The sequence below is a fragment of the Myzus persicae genome, unplaced genomic scaffold, assembly GCF_001856785.1.
Source record: "Myzus persicae strain clone G006 unplaced genomic scaffold, MPER_G0061.0, whole genome shotgun sequence".
Taxonomy (NCBI): domain Eukaryota; kingdom Metazoa; phylum Arthropoda; class Insecta; order Hemiptera; family Aphididae; genus Myzus; species Myzus persicae.
In genome coordinates this window covers 8501-25740 of record NW_019101341.1, presented here as the reverse complement: position 1 = coordinate 25740, position 17240 = coordinate 8501, and the positions used below count along the sequence as shown (strand labels likewise).

Below are 17240 nucleotides of genomic sequence, written 5' to 3'. Positions count from 1 at the left end.
AATTATAGTGGTGGAAAAAAAATTCAGCATTTATTGTTGATCTACAAAGTGTTAAAAGTATTTAAATTTAATTTTCGCTGTGATTTTTAAACGTACACGGTGCACGGTTAAATATGTTATATTACCCGAAACACATACAGATACATTTTTCTGCGTCTGTATGACATGTATGTCTGTTTGTCTGGGAAAGGCCTCGTAAATGATAAATCGATTGTGAAGGGTACCTTTTGTATTATTTTATGGAAAAGCCGAAAACGAATAAGTAGATAGATTAATTTCAACCCGCCGTAATCGGATATTACAGCTAGTTAGCAGTTATAACTAATTATTTTATGATAGTAGGTATGTAAGTAGCGTTTTAAATTTCATCCACTATTGTTATTTATAGCCAATTAATAGGTATATTCGTTCACGTATAAACTGAACAATATAAGCACTTATATTATTTATAAGTTATTATATCTTATAAAATGTATACTCTTTATATGTTGAAATGTTTGTGAACATAATATAACACAATTCACACATATTATATTAGAGGTAGGTAAATAATATAATAATATACAAAAGCATTTTTATCAAAATGTTTACTTAATTTTCAACATAAATATCACAACAATGGTACCTAACAGTACTATTTACAAATAAATTAAAATGATTTTAAATTAATAAATAATAGTATCACTCTAAAAATAAAAATTTAAAAATAAAAAAATTGTATACACAATTATTTAGGACCCTGAAACGTGTTTAAACCTAATTAAAAAATAAAATAATAATAATTATAAAAGACGAAATAGAATTTTACAAGAAGAAGTATTTTTTCGTAACAATATACATTACAAATATTGTACTTGATAGAAAAGTTACAATTGCAATTCGTCGCAAATAAATAAAAAAATAAATAAATATCATATCTGAAACTGTACCAAGTTGCAGCTGAGGACGCATTATTGGAAGTATCAGTTTATTGGTTTAAGCGTATACCTAAATGGTCTCACAGCATTCCTATTTTGTGTTTGTTGTTTCCGTTGACCAAGCATGTCGACCATAGAAGGCATAGGTTTGGATCGCATGGCTATGAATTCTTCTGCGTCTTCGTCTTTGGGCAGAGGCCTCTGAGAGTCACCGGGTACTGGCCGACCATCAGGCATTACTCTCACAACCATTGGTCCGATGATATAACCACCTGGTGGAGTAGCTATTTCTTCGACGTTATTCGACGCGGAACCCAAATCGTTTCCACCACTTGTTTCTATACAAAGTTGACATAAACAAATAAGTCAGATTTTATGTACCGAAGGTAAATACATAGCATGTATGCTTAGGTCATACGAGTCTGCATGAGTGTATCATCTTATGATATTTACCTAATGGGTCATTGAGCTCTTCTTCCGATTTGTTGGTTGTTTGAGAAGTATAGAAACCTCCTTTCATCATAGATTCCCATACTAAAATAATAACGAGAATAAACAATAAAAATAACTTTCTATTTTAATGTGTTTATTTTATTTGACATTATTTACATAATGTTACTAAAATAGTTAAATATGGGTATACTATACATACTCATTATTCTCGATCCTCTTTGATAGGGGTCCATTTTGTCTAAGCTATCATCTCCCATCTTCGCCAAGTTGGTTAAACCATAAACCAATAATACTTTATTACAGTCTAAAAACAAAAAACAACATAATAAAAATATTAGTTATTTATACGAGATTACAATTAATATATAGTTAGTAATATGTGTACTTTGTTATAATTGTCTATATTTATGTTGCTCCTACTAACAAGAAATGTAATTACATGGTAGTATATTTAGTAGGTTATGGTATTACATTTATACCTACAAGATATCTAAGATTACCTAGGCACATAAAAAACATGGTGAAAAAATCAACATTTCAATACGTGAGATGATATAATAATGTTGTAGGTACCTATATGTATATGGCAAGACAATAAGACATAACAATATTGAGTATAGGTATGCAAAGTTGGTTGGCTATTGATTGATAATACCTAATTCTGCGTTGCGTGAACAATTACTAAGACACTAAATATTTAACAATCAATACAGTAATAAGCTATGATGGCCCCTTAAACATGATTCAGCGGTCCATAAAATAATATACAATTTTGGTGCAAACAGAAACTATAAACATATTATATTTAATTCTTGACAGCTGCAGTATAATTATTTTATAAATTTGTATAATTTATATTACTATAAAATTATTGTTGTTATAAGATACCTATTATGATGGATTGACATATTAAGCTATTATTATATATGATGAACAGGAAATGTAAAAACATAAATATTACTACAAATCAATTAGAATGATGATTGGAAAAATTGTACCTACTTAAATAATATGTAGTAGATGAGTATGTATAAAAGGAATTTAATTTTTCTATATATTTTATGTGCGGTAGCCATGACCTGCAAGAGCCAATAACCTTCATAGTGACATGCAAATTAATTTGACGACGATGAACCCAGGAGACTTTAACGAACGATCACAGAAAAATAAACGATTTATAAATTATAAGTCACGATGTTTATTTATATAATAATATTTCGTAAGAATACTACCAGGAATTACCTTGAAAACCAATATATTTGTAACCATGTTGGTATGTACCTAGATATTTTATATAGACCAAAGGTTGAATTGTTTTTAAAAAAATGCAAGTTATCTTACATTCTTATCTATATAGCATAAAATGTAGGTTAGGTAACATTTTTATTTAGTTTTTATGATTTGACATTTATGTATATTTATATATACATTGTAATTTGTATTGTATGTACATAGGTACAAAATATTACATTGTATATAAATATAATATAAGTATATGTATTATGTACAAATAGCATAAACACAAATTATTTGACAACAGTCGAGACTTGAAATCAATATCTATAAATAAAATACAGATTGATAAATTAAAATTTATAATTTTTATGCACTATATGTAGACCAAAACCAACAAATAAAACGCGCCGTTTTACGAGTATATGTATCTGGTTTATACCTATTATAATATTTCCACTCTCTCAGCCATATTAATATTGCTTAAGCAACCGCAAAGACCGCCCAACATGATTCATAAGACTGTATAAAAGTAGAAGGTACCTATAATGGCTGTACTACTTAGTATAGGTTATTTGGTTACAAATGTAACATTTATAGTACTCATATACAATATAAACATATTACATACAATTTAAACTACTTAATAAATAGTAGCTCATGTCTATTGTAATTATAAAGTACAGTAAATACAAAAGAAAAAATTTACCTGGCATAGAAGATGAGTCACAAAAGTCGGCTACTTGTTTCACGAACATGTTGAATAAGTGGCTCATCTAAAAAAACAAAAAAGAGAACAAACTTGTTAACATAGGTACACATATTATAAACGCTTCTTGGAAAATGTTTACATAGACATATATTTTTACACTTATAATGGTTTTTACATTGTGTATAGATCAATTATGAATTTAAAAAAAAACTCAATCATTTGACTTTAGTCAAAAGTTATACATTTATCTGAAAATTAATCTATATTAATAACTATTATTATAAAATACATGATGAATTATATTTTTAAAAATCATAAAATCTTGTTCCAATACTTTATTATGTAGGTACGTCATACAGTATACCTAGGTCGTACGTATTATATTTAATACATGCGAACTGTGAACGGAACTATGGAGGTATATCCTTCATGTGTTTGTAATTTCATATTTTGGTATATTATATACTTACTCTCAATTAAAAATTAAATTACACCTCCAATTATAGGCAGTATGAATTAAGCTGGTAAATTAATACTTATCATAAATATTTTAGATGTTTCAATAATGTTTGCTTCATAAGATTGCGTGAAACGTAATAAAATAATACTTTACGGAAGTCTGAAGCCAAAAGGCGTAAACAATAAAATATATTTACAAATCTTCCAACGATATAATTGTTACAAGTATGGTAATTTTAACAAATATTCGAATAAAATTATTCAACCTTCACTGACATAATAAAACATTGTAATTTGTGAGAAAATTATGTAGAACTATTCATTTTTTATGTGATTTTTCTATATGCAGGTATCATTTAAATGTATTAAATAAATGAATATCTACATTGCTATATATATAATGTTATTGTAATATATTATATGGGCTATACCCCTATTTTTCCTTTAACAATAAATTTATTCAAATTCGGGTTCTTAATCATTTTTAAGTATGGACCATTTTACGTATATTTTCAAATATTTAAAAATGCTATACCATCCTATGGTGAGAATATGCATAACACATGCATACTTCAAAACAAAAATCAGAATTTTGAATAAATTCTCATTAAAGGGGGAATGGGGGTGAGCATGTTAGATTGCTAGGCAAATCAAACTGTATACCACAAATATCAAAAGATATATATAAAATATCAAAAAACAATTAAGAACAGCACAAATATAAGTACGACATGCATGGGTACATAACAATTGTAATTCATTTGAAAAAATCTTAAATGGTTTTTTTATGAAGACAGTCAGATTCTATTCAAAATTACAAGTAAGGCTGGTACACTTGCAGTTTTTCGTCACGTTTCTTGGAGGAACCTAGGTACCTATTTATAAATTCGTGTCTTATGGATTTTAAAAATAACGGGTTCGTGTATGCTACACTTTACGAAATGCACAGCATTATTGTACAATGGACACGGTAAATGTATAGTACTTACATATATGTATTAAAATGTACTATACAATTACTCTCAAATTTTTAATGACTATAATTCATAAAAAAAAAATAATAAGAAGAATAAGAATCACATTAGGGAAAGTCTCCTTGAACGTCAATAATAAATTATGGGGTAATTTAATGACTATATAGTTACCTACCTATAATGCTGTAGTTTTTTTAAAAATAATATAATTACTTATTTAAACTATATGCAACTAGTTAAGTGTACTTAACTTTATAATTTATATTTATATATATTAAATGACATACTGGGTACTTATGTTGAATTAGAGTCGAATACAAAACTCACATTTTTTAGCAATGAAGAATGATAATATTTAACTTTCCTTTTAGTTTGCCTATGTATAATGTATTATAGAAATTATGGTGGTGAATTAAATATCTAAAAAGTAAAAGATACTGAATAACTTTAAGTAGAAAATAGTTAATTACTGTTTAGCAAAGATATTATTTTAAAATTTACATTCCTTACTGTTTGTAATTCAACTACGCAAACCTTCTGAAAACAACAATATACATTTAAGATTTTGTAAAACTGAAATAGTTACCTACTTAGTATTTACTGTACATACTTATAGCGACTTATAGCGTATAGATTATTAGATTTACTGCAGTATATACAATAATATTGTTGTATAAAATATAAATAGTAGGCGGATAAATATCTATAGGTGAGAGGTATAAATAATAAACGAGAATTTGTCAATTATATAAGTAAATATTTTTATTTTATTTACAGTAAAATTTTTTTTTTTGAATCGTTGTTTTGGTATTTATATTATTGTATTGTTATTTATTTTCGCGTTATATTGTATACTAATAATAATTATTTTTTGAATAATGATAGCTTATTACAAGTCACTACCAAATTAGTACTTATATAGATTATTCCTATACTCTAAAAGTCTAATGGACTAACAAATATCACAACTTAACATTTTTATTTTATTATTGAATGTATTCATCTAAATATATTATAGTACTGTAGTAAATATTAATATTAAAATAATAATGAAAATGAGAAGTTTTTAAGGGTAGGTACCTACTGTAAAATATTGGCACTCCGAGTACTCGACAGTAGCCATTTGGTGCTTTTAAAATATGGTGGTGACAATCAGATATCGTAATATCGTATGAAAAGTAAACAGTAAATGTACAAAAAACAATTTAAAGAATATTAAGCTCGAGTGACCCGTCGGAAACGTAAACAAAAACAAAATATAATATAATATATTATACGATGCACATATACTGTATCGTAGATATCCGTTGACCGCTGTTGTCTGGAAGTGGTTATGTTATTTGTTTATATTAAAATGTATAATATTATAAAGTGCGTCGCACGCTTAACTAGATAATTTTTTTAATAAAATATACATACCATAATATAATAATATCATCGTAGGTGTTATTATACGTGATTACGTAAATTAAATTCATATATGTGAGGAACGAATAACTATGTATAATATATAAAGTATCAACTATCAGCTATGGAAAAATCATCCAACAAAAAATATGCCATAAAGTACACAGTATACATTAATTAAATAACTTGGTTAAGAGGTGAGTACTGGTGACACTATTCTCAATATATTTATTGTCTAGGATTCGGTCATATCCAATGCCTTTAGTACATTTTTATTAATATAAACAATTGTAACCATTGTTCGAACCATCATTGTTACCGTAAATGACACTATCCTAAAGTAATATGGAACGGAAATCGTGTAACGATACTATATTTTCATTTAATATGCCCGTAGATCCGGGTATATTGTCAACCAGATTTTTTTTTATCTCTCTTACGAATTTTAAATGTACAGACTCCTGGATCACATCTCCGGTTCGCCAGTCGCCACAAACCAATAACTTTTATTGTATTTATGTATATAATAATCAACAAAATGTGACTTAAAGAGTGATATATGAAATTCTTCGAGGATAATGATTAAGATAACCTATATAAGGTGCATAGAGAAAGTTAAAATGTTTCAATATTCTAATATTTTGTGATACTACTATACCAGTATTACCACTTACACCTCTTATATCTTATATATAGTATAATGTCAACAACACATACAGTTGGTATATCTGGTTTTTACTGCTTGTAATCTCAAAATCCCGAAAAACTTAGTGTTACGCTCAATTTTTAAATAATTTATTTATAAAATACAATAATTTAATTTAGTATTTTGTTAAGTAAAATTAAGGTATAACAAAAAACGTTTTAAAAATAAAATATTAATTTTTTTACCGCCTTTTTAGTTTTTAAATTACTTTGTATGTGTATTTTTAAGTAAAATGCAAGTAATTTATTAAACGTTTGTATATTCTTGATTGATATAAATAAAAAAATAATAAAATATAATTTTGTAAATATAGATACTAGATACATATAACTTTAATCTTTATATATATAATACAATGATTGGACAATGAACATTACTGTGACATAATATATTTATACTTTAAAATTGTGTTTATATACAGATAACCCTACTTGTCCTAATTTTTCATTAAGATAAGCATTTTTTTTTCAAATTCTGACAAAACTAAAAAAAAATATATTTCTTTTTATTTTTATGCCATTCAAATAAGTGTTCTATAATTAACAATCTAAATTTGTTTTCTTAAGCGAGAACCACTATTTTTACTGCATATTATTGAGTAAGAATTTTTATTTTTAAAAATTGATGTAAAGAATCTAAAATTCAAACTATTCGTTTCTGAGCTATATAACTTTATACGTCAGAAATCAGAATTTTCATAAATGCGTTGTCAAAGAATAAAATGGGTCGAGCATGCTTATGACCAATACATATATTTAAAATAACATAATACTTTTTACTTTTTAGTAGATAGTAAGAAGGAATATAAAAATGATATATTTATAAAATAGAAATTGAATGAGTAAATGTATTGGCATATTGTTTCTGATAAAAATCAAACGAATAATATTTACATCTTATTTAACTGAAATAGTTACATTATTCAATTTAATAAAAATTATAATTTGTATCTGTAATAAAAAAATTATTCTAACAAAAAACATTTTTTCTTTAATTTTAAATTAAATGCATACATAAAAGATGGAATCGCTTCACAAATTGCATAGGTAATTTTATATTTAAATTTCATTTGAGTAAAATGTAAAAATAATTCACCTAAAATTAAACATACACTCTAGTAATCGTTAAAAAAATCATATATAAACACATATTTATATTGTAAAAATCATATTTTAATTGAATAATGATAACGTCTAACTTACCTACAAAATATATTTTACATAAAGATTTTGAGAGAAAAATTCATAATAAAGATTAAAGAGACGGGATTATCAAAATATTATAATATATATTAATATATTTTGCATGTGCCAAGTATAATTTAAAATACGATGAGTTTTTATTGCACCTACGTGCTACACTAAAATTTTATTATTCTTTAGAACACAATAACTTAATATGTCTTATTTAATATTTGTAATAAAATAAAATATATTTCCTGTTGACCATGATTTCCAGTACCCCCATAATGTATTAAGCTATGTAGGTACATAATATTATGTACAGAGAGTTGCCCTTCCGGCAAATCGTAAATTTTGCTGATGGTTTACTTTATGTTATTAATCACTAGTGACTAGACGTGTAGGTACTTGTGTCATCACTCATCAATCATCAATAACAAAATAATTAATAATACAAATTACAATAACGATTTATGAATTTATACATTTTTTTTATAAAATCAATCATGTTTGTTTTATTTAGATTTAACGGCTGCCTAAAGTTCAAGTAATAATTAATAGTTAATAAATAATGAGTAATTAACTTATAAGTAATAACTAATAACTAACCACGATATTTTATAAGTACGAACATTGTTCAAAATGAGGACGGATGCTATTGTGCCCACGTAGGTTTATATGGAACCAGTTATCGTGTGAAAACGACATTGAAATATTTTATTTAGGCCCCTTCGGTTGTCAACAGGTACGCACAAAACTGGGTAGAAAATAAAACCAATTTAAAAACATTTCAGCATTATATGGATACCATTGTTAAAAAAAATTTAATTCAGTCTTTTTATAAATGCAGAAAAATATTAATTAAACATTTTAGGTTTATTATGTTTATTTTTTATTTAGATCTAGTGTTTTACAGAAACTCTCACTTAAATAACGCAGAATAAGACTTATATTTTAACTGATTTGTAGACAAACTCTAACAAGTATAGACACGCTAGACAGCGCAGTACTGAAAATCACATATTAGTTATCTATGCGTAAAATTAAAACAATGCAGTCCGCAGAACACTTTAAAATGCATTTATAATTTAATATTTTCGTCAATGCCTACCTATTTTTTGTTATTTACATGGAAATCTAGAATTTTATTGTATATTATATTATTAATATAATATTAGGGTGTTGATACAAAATTTGAGCGGACAAGCGAAGCGACAAAAAAGAATATTGGTAGGGTCATTGACCCAATTATGGACAAAAAAATTAAGTACATCATAATTCATTATAGTTTTTACAAAAGTATATAATATATTGCATAAAATATATAATTTAAAAACATATAAACTTCCTACCATAATAGCATAACATATTAAATACTTGAATTATGTGCGTAACTCAGTGATAAGCAACAAGTAATAATATTATGTGTATAGGTACCTACACTACTATACCTAGTGTGATTTTTATTTTTTATTTCATTATTATTGTTGTTAACATTTTGATAACTGTTACCTACATTACAATAGAATACTAAACTATTAGTAGAATATAACATGTTTTTATGAAATGTTTTCATATAAATATTATTCAATTGTAAAAAGCAGGGAAAGGATAAAAAAATCAGTTATCAATAGATTAAAAACCATTAGATATTATATTATTTTACATGCAATATTTGAATAGATATTAATATTTATTGTAGTGGTTATCTTATAATCGCTGAACCAATTTTTTTCCCAAGTATTGGTTGAGTATTATTTGAAAAGAAGATTGGCATGTTTTTTAAAGAGTAAATCCAAATTAAGTAGGTTCATGAACTATAATCTAATTCTCTGGATCGGATCATCCAATCATTCCAGTCGTCCCAGTGTCAGCAGTGGTGCATTCAAGATTTTTAAACTTGATGGGGGATCGAATTTTATTAACAGAAGAACCAATTTACAATTTGATTTGATAATATACGCTAACTCGATTAAATGGTGTAAGGGGAAAAATTCACATAATGCAACTACCTACTTTTTTACGCCTCATTGCGTTTGTGCACTTGCATGACTAATATAAATAGACTATAAGTTGAATAAGTGATCAATATTTAACAGCACACTTTTATCCGAATAGTCAATTCAATTGTTTATGATCATGGTACAATTTTCATCGTTTCAATAACGATTTAGTATAACTATGTTATATTCGATTATTTATAATAACTGTTTTGTGAATAAATTGGCACAATGATCGATACCGCGAATAATCTGAATGTACAGTTAACAGAATAATGATGTCAAATGGTGCAAGTCGGTGTACATGGTGTTTTCAGTCTTAAAAGTTTTTTTTATTTAATATTATAGGTACTTATATAGCTACTAGTTGTATAGTTATCCGAAATAATAATAAAAAATATCTTTATTTAAACACATACATATTTTTCCTATAATCTATAGTGTGGGTACGTTCCACATATTATATTTTATTTCTAATTTCACTAAAACGAACAATAATATATTATTTAACGAATATCGTCATGTTAACATATACAGGATACCTACACTTCACCCGATAAAAAATAAGTATAGACAGCTGATAGAATATACATATTTATAACTTTATAAGACATTTTAGACACTGCAGGACACACGTATTTATACATATATACATATTTTCGGTTAAAATAAATCGGTTGGAGGTCCAGATGAGTTTATAATTTTCAAATCCAATAAATCATTTCTACTTTATTCCTAATAGTATGTTTAATATGTAAATTATATTTAACTGTTTATAGGTATTATTGAAATAAAGTCAAACACACAACGTAAATGTAATATATTATCTTGAATATATTATAACCTATAACATAATATATAATATTGTATACATAAATATATTATAATCAAATATAAATGTATACTTCACGAACGAATATCAATAAAACGATTTAATTTCCAAAAGTTACCTTTTCTCCTCGACTGAGGAATTCCCACATCGGAATGGCCGACCCGGAGGTCCGGGTCACTAGGAATGCGGCCAAGGGCCATAGGAGAGCGTACGTTCTCATCGTGTTCACTGTTCAGATAAATAAATCGTATGTACTGCAGCAGACGGACGGTCGTGGCAATTCGTCGTTGTGCGCGTCTTGAAACACACTGATCGTGATTATACGCAACGGAACCGCTGCTGGGGCCGGCACGCCAGGCCGTCGCGCCGAAACGGTTGCGCATGCGCGTCTGTTGGCGGCGCCTGCAATAAGCGCGCCAAGTTCCGGAAAAATCAGAACGGTTTTTCACACACGCACGCGCATGTAAACTATACAGGTATATACACAAACACCACTCCGCACGCTGCACCGAAGTCCTTGACATTTACCAAGATCCGCGGTATACCTACATACCATACAGAAGGTATACTATATATATATATATATATATATATGTATAAACATATTTAATAACGCATACAGAATGCGTAGGTATTTAATATTGTACATACGAATACCTAGTTATAAATATATATAAATTATATTAGCATATGCTTAACAATAACTATCTTGTGAAAAGTTATAATTTAATAATAATAATAATAATAATAATAATAATAATAAAAAATAACAATAATAGTATAATAGTGACATGGGATTCACAATAAAACATAGACAACATATCATATCATTATATATGTATCTAATATTTCATCATACTCGCGGATACAGCTGAACTGGTTCACTGCAATATATAATAATATGCAGTATTATGCTTAAGTTATAAATACAATGTCGTAAATACAATTTTATTGAGTTCAACATCCTTACTACATAAAAAAATACATAATAAATAGATATATATTACGTAGATAAAGACAATATAGATACATTTTTCGTGGGTTATAATATATTGAGAATCATATTTTATAAGTATAGATAAGCATAGAATATAATTTGTATGTATTACATTATAAAGTCTAAGGATAACATCATTAAATATTTGAATATATTTATACATATATTGTCTATATTTGCAATGATAAATAATGATTTATAATGTACATATTAGACAATACATTAATTATCAAATTATAATAGTCGGTATACAGTAAAATATTATAAACGATTTATTTTATCAAAAATGATTATTCTATGACCCCGAGTTTTCTCAATTGTACAATTCATATTTGTTTTTTTTGTGAGTGAAAATACATTTAAAATTCTTAAATAAATAACTTAAAAAATACATGTTACCTATGAAATATAATTTAATTATTTAAATATACAATAGGTACTTATTATTTTGAATATGGTGTAATGGCTATCATATTATATTATAGACAATCATCAATCATCAAAATTCAGTCATTCAGACCATAGTAAAATATAGGTACCTACTTAATAAATTATTATGTTAAATAAAAATAAATTTAATAATAAAATTCACAAATATTTGATGAATACAATGCGCTAACACCAAAATAATAAACATTAATAAAAAATTACCTAACTACTTAAAAAAATGCACGGCTTTATGATCTGAAATCAAATCCTTTTCCACTATTTCTCCTTTATATTGAGAATTTTTCATCTTCGAAAAAATTTGAACATCAGGGGAACCATATATTAAAAAATCGAGAATATGAGTAGCATGAGTATTATCATTTGGTGTGACTATTTGTTCTTGAGATTTTAATTCACTTATAATGTCTTCAGGTAATTGATTAAAATCACCGGCTAACAACCATGAAGTAGGTTTTCTAATGGTATTCATATAAGTTCTGATAATTTTCAATTGTGTTATCACTTCGTTACGTTTTCTAGTTGGTTCCGCGTGAATATTTAAAATAATATCATAATTTTTTTGATTATTTTGATTATTTTGTAAAACCAATCCAATAATAGGGCGGTTAGTATAAGCACGATCGTGACATACACTCTTATGATTGTGTTGACTTGGAAAAAGTATTATCTCTCTAGCTAAATGTCTGCTTACAATAGTTATGCTAATTTTGGGAGTAACTAGATAATAGAAGTACAAAATAATATGAAAATTGTAGGTATTATTGAAATTATTTGATGTTACTTACCATTGGGGGATGCAGGTGAATAATATATATAAAACGGCCCGTTTTGAAATGTCGTTACAGTTTTGACTTTAATAAAGTCAGCATAATTCGTACATTCGATATCACCTTCTACGTCAGCAATAACAAACTATTTAAAAAAATCATTTTTTTTAATATAAAATAATTATAAAAATATGATTATTATATTTAATTAAATATAAAAAAATTATATTTGAGACATTAAACTATAAATTAAAATATTTTAAAAAATTAAAAAATATCAAATATTTAAATATATTATACAATAATTGTATCAAAATTAAAAATCCTTATACTTTTGGTAAATTAGTTTTCGGTACTGGAGTTCCTGCATTATTTGATTCAGATTCAACATTTCCACTTTCTTGCACAAAAACTGAATGTATACGTGGATTCTTATCCAAGAAAGCAAAAACTTTTGGGAGTTTGTAGCCATTTGAATTCCAAGTTACTATTTGGTGATCAGTAACTAAACACGAAATTAAATTATAATTTATAAGCTGAGAAATTAATAATAGCAAGACTATTGTCGCCATTCTGTAGATATTATTTCAGCTTCTAACTTATAGTTTTAAATGTTAAATTTTTTTTAATTCACGTTATATATATATATGTTGATAAATAATAAGCAATATTATAATGTACCTAACCTAACCTATAGTACCTACAGTACGCTAAAAGTCGGCCTTATATACAAGTGACCTAATGATCCTGTTATCATAGATGTGTTTACGTGTAAGGCCAATATGACCATGGCCGTACCTACGAAATCAGCAGAATTTTAAATTAATGTTAATAAAATAAACACCACTCTCGTAAAAATGGTAAGATATTATATGTTATGAAGGAAATAAAATATTGTTGACATATGTATTTGAACGAGTTCAGAACGAATTTGCAAAAAAGTGTGCAGAAATCTATGTTCTGGAAGTTTTATCCTTCCAAAGTTTTAGATTTTCTGATTTTAAGCATGCGCATCACAACGGTTATACCGCCGCTCACCGAAGCTTTAACGAATTTTGATCTTTTTTTTAAATCTTACACTTAGGTATTTTAACGAGTTAAGAAAAGCACCGAACAATAAAGTATGACAAGTACAGAGTAAGTCGCTCGCTACGCCTACCAGCTCCGATCGACTAACTCAACAAGAGGTCATATATGGACCTCTCGTAAAGTATTGACAATGTAACAAATACAGTGATTAGTGGCTACCTTCACTTGCTTGCTCTAGTCTTTTAATATCATAAAGTATATAAATGGCGCTGAAATGACTTTTTTACCTGTAAAAACTAAACATTTAATGAATCAATAGTGAGCTATCAATAGAACCACTCCATTATAAATGATTTAGTGGCCCATGGTTGGTCCATTAGATTTTATTGGACTTTTAAATTAATACATTTTTCGTGCAGTCCAGCATAAGTATTTAAATTTTATTATTTTACCATTTTAACAAATTTTACACTGTATTTAATTGATTTTTTTGCCATAATTCAAGTGTTATAATTGTGCTATATTTTCCGTTATAGATGACAATGTTTGAATTGTTTTTATTCAAATAAATAAATAAATACTGTATTATATGAATAATATGATTTATCGGTTATTGTTTTTATAAACAGTCAGTTGAATCGATAGCCGGCGGAATCGATAAAACCTCGTATAGACAGCCGTCTGAGCCGTATTAACACTTTTTTTCCCAAAGGGTCTTATTTTGATTTTTTGTATGTAACGTAGACACATAGTCTTCACTGCTTCTACTATCACCCGGCTATCACATTCAATCTTCGATCTTCCCACTTTGCTCTAGTATCTATGAACTGTTGTTTGATAACTAATCCCATATTTCTGTAAAATAATTGTTATTTTTTCTGATTACAATCTCTAAACCATCATCAGTTCGTAATACTTTGACCATAAAACCAGTACTTATCAGTTTTATTTTACGTATTTATATTTCGATTAAATCTCACTTCGCTTTTATGTTTTATAAATTATACTAATCTATCATGTGAATAATCATCTTTAAATAATAAAAACTATTTTGACCCACCAACAATTCCCTTGCCATTAGTCCACAAATATCAACGTGCATTGCTTCTCCTATAAATGTTGGGTTCGTTGTACTCGACTTAAATGTTTGTTTATGTCGTTTACTGATTATTTATGAATTACAGAAAAAGCGATTTTCGTTATATGTTAATTTTATATTATGTTTTTCTAATATACTATAATATACTTTATATTTTGATGATTTAGCGTTTCAAGCCATAATCTTAATGTGTCCTTGATAACAATATTCGCTTGAGCACTTTTTTATATTGAGTGTAATGACTTTGAACTTTAATTAAAATATTTTTTTCTCGTATCTCACGTTTCACCGATACAAACTATCTATCCGCTTCTCGAAAGCGTACATTAATTTTTATCTGATGACAATGTTAAGCCTTTATCTAACGCTGTATAATATGAAAATAAATTACACATATATAAAATATGTTTTATCACCTGCTGAGATAGAGTTCCAACTTCCAAGCACTATAAAAATGATTATATATACCAAGTAAAGCCATTAATGTTTTTATCATAACCATATTTTCCGTTACAGGTTCCTCTGCTAGCTTCAGTTTCATTCTCAAATTTTATATTTTGAGTCTACCTATCAGTTGTCGTTTCCATTGAATTCCTAAAAAAATTTTGAAAAAACTATTGCTTCTGACTTTCATTCTTAAATATTGAGACTTTTTTCCCACATTTAAAATTCAAACTCATTCTCAGTCAGTCAAATTTTGTTACCACTGAAGTAACAATTAATTTTTGGCACTTACTGTCAGCTTTATTTCAGTCGCTAGTTGACCTGCCATCTAGCCCTGGCTTCCTGGTCAGTTTGCTTTCCTCTCTTTGTTACTCTAGATCTAGGCTTTTTCCACTCTTCCATAACTATTAGCGTTAATTCAATTGAGTTGAAAATTATCTTCATTTGAAATCTGACAACGGCCAATTTTTCATTTTTGATAATTTTGTTATTGTTACTAAACTGTCCATCCTGACCAGTGACCAGTGTTTCCCAACCTTTTTACCACTACGGACCACCTTGACAATATTTTATAGGTCACAGATCACTTCAACTTTACGAAAACTAGGAAGACTTATTTTTCCTCATTATCAACTATCAAGTTTAATATAGTTCCTCAATAAGTCGTAATGTTTTTTGGACCACCGGTTGGGAAACAGACTGATCTTGACTATTCTTGTTTGTATAACTTTGAAGAATGTCAAATTCTATACTTGAATAGAGAGTAGTTCATTTGTAGTCTACGTGTACCTATCCAAATAATGTTTCTGGGCCCATAGGCCATAGCCTGTTAAGTTTAGGATTATGTTTGTAGATCGATTTAGACAAAAATGACTAGGTATTACACTGCTTTTAGAAATAAGTATAATTTTTACTGTAATGTTATAATATAGTGCCTACAGTACACTAAAGGTCAGCCTTATACTCAAGTGACCAATAAACACATATGGCGATGATTTAACAAATGGCGGAAAAACAGCGATATTGTTCTAGGCCGTAACTGGAAATTAATTTCGGGGGGGGGGGGATTTTAAGCTAAAAGAATGTATTCTAATTTTATTATAATCTTTGAATTCCTTCCGTTGTGGGTTTCAACCCACCGAGTATCCGGAGTATCACACATTGATATCAGTTTAGTCCGCTTAGTATTAGGTACAATTTTTTTTATTTTAGTTTATATAGTTATTTTACTACCACATAATATAACACGAAAAAATTTCGGGGGGGTTTCAACCTCCTTACCCCCTCCCCTCTCCCCAGATACGTCTTTGATATTGTAATTATTGCACAATATGTCATTATAATATGATGTTACTTTTTATACAATATTATACTCTACAATATATTCATCTGTTTAAAAAATGTTAGTTGATAGTTAAATTGCTCCCCCACTTAAAATTCAAAATATCGTCATTTTCACCTTGTACATTTTAATAATTTGTAAATGTTCAAAATAAAGTTTAAAAAAATGATACAATTTTCAGTATTATACACGTTCCTCATTGGTCAATATTATACTTGAATATCGAATTATATATAAC

The 17240-nt window shown here is 27.3% G+C and overlaps 2 protein-coding genes across 2 annotated transcripts; both read right to left on the bottom strand.

The window, feature by feature from the left end:
• Nucleotides 1-936: 936 nt before the first annotated feature.
• LOC111028695 (rhythmically expressed gene 5 protein) lies at nt 937-11094 on the bottom strand. The gene is given in 6 exon segments (XM_022307427.1): nt 937-1039; nt 1041-1255; nt 1371-1451; nt 1570-1674; nt 3313-3379; nt 10993-11094. Coding segments are annotated over 6 exon segments (612 nt in total). The 3' UTR covers nt 937-997.
• Nucleotides 11095-12084: 990 nt separating this feature from the next.
• Nucleotides 12085-13780, bottom strand: LOC111028693 (cytolethal distending toxin subunit B homolog). The gene is made up of 3 exons (XM_022307424.1): nt 13421-13780; nt 13107-13233; nt 12085-13038 (listed from the first exon to the last, which is right to left on the bottom strand). The coding sequence occupies exons 1-3, from the start codon at nt 13658-13660 to the stop codon at nt 12527-12529; spliced, it is 879 nt and encodes a 292-aa protein (XP_022163116.1). The 5' UTR covers nt 13661-13780; the 3' UTR covers nt 12085-12526.
• Between the last annotated feature and the right edge of the window lie 3460 nt (nt 13781-17240).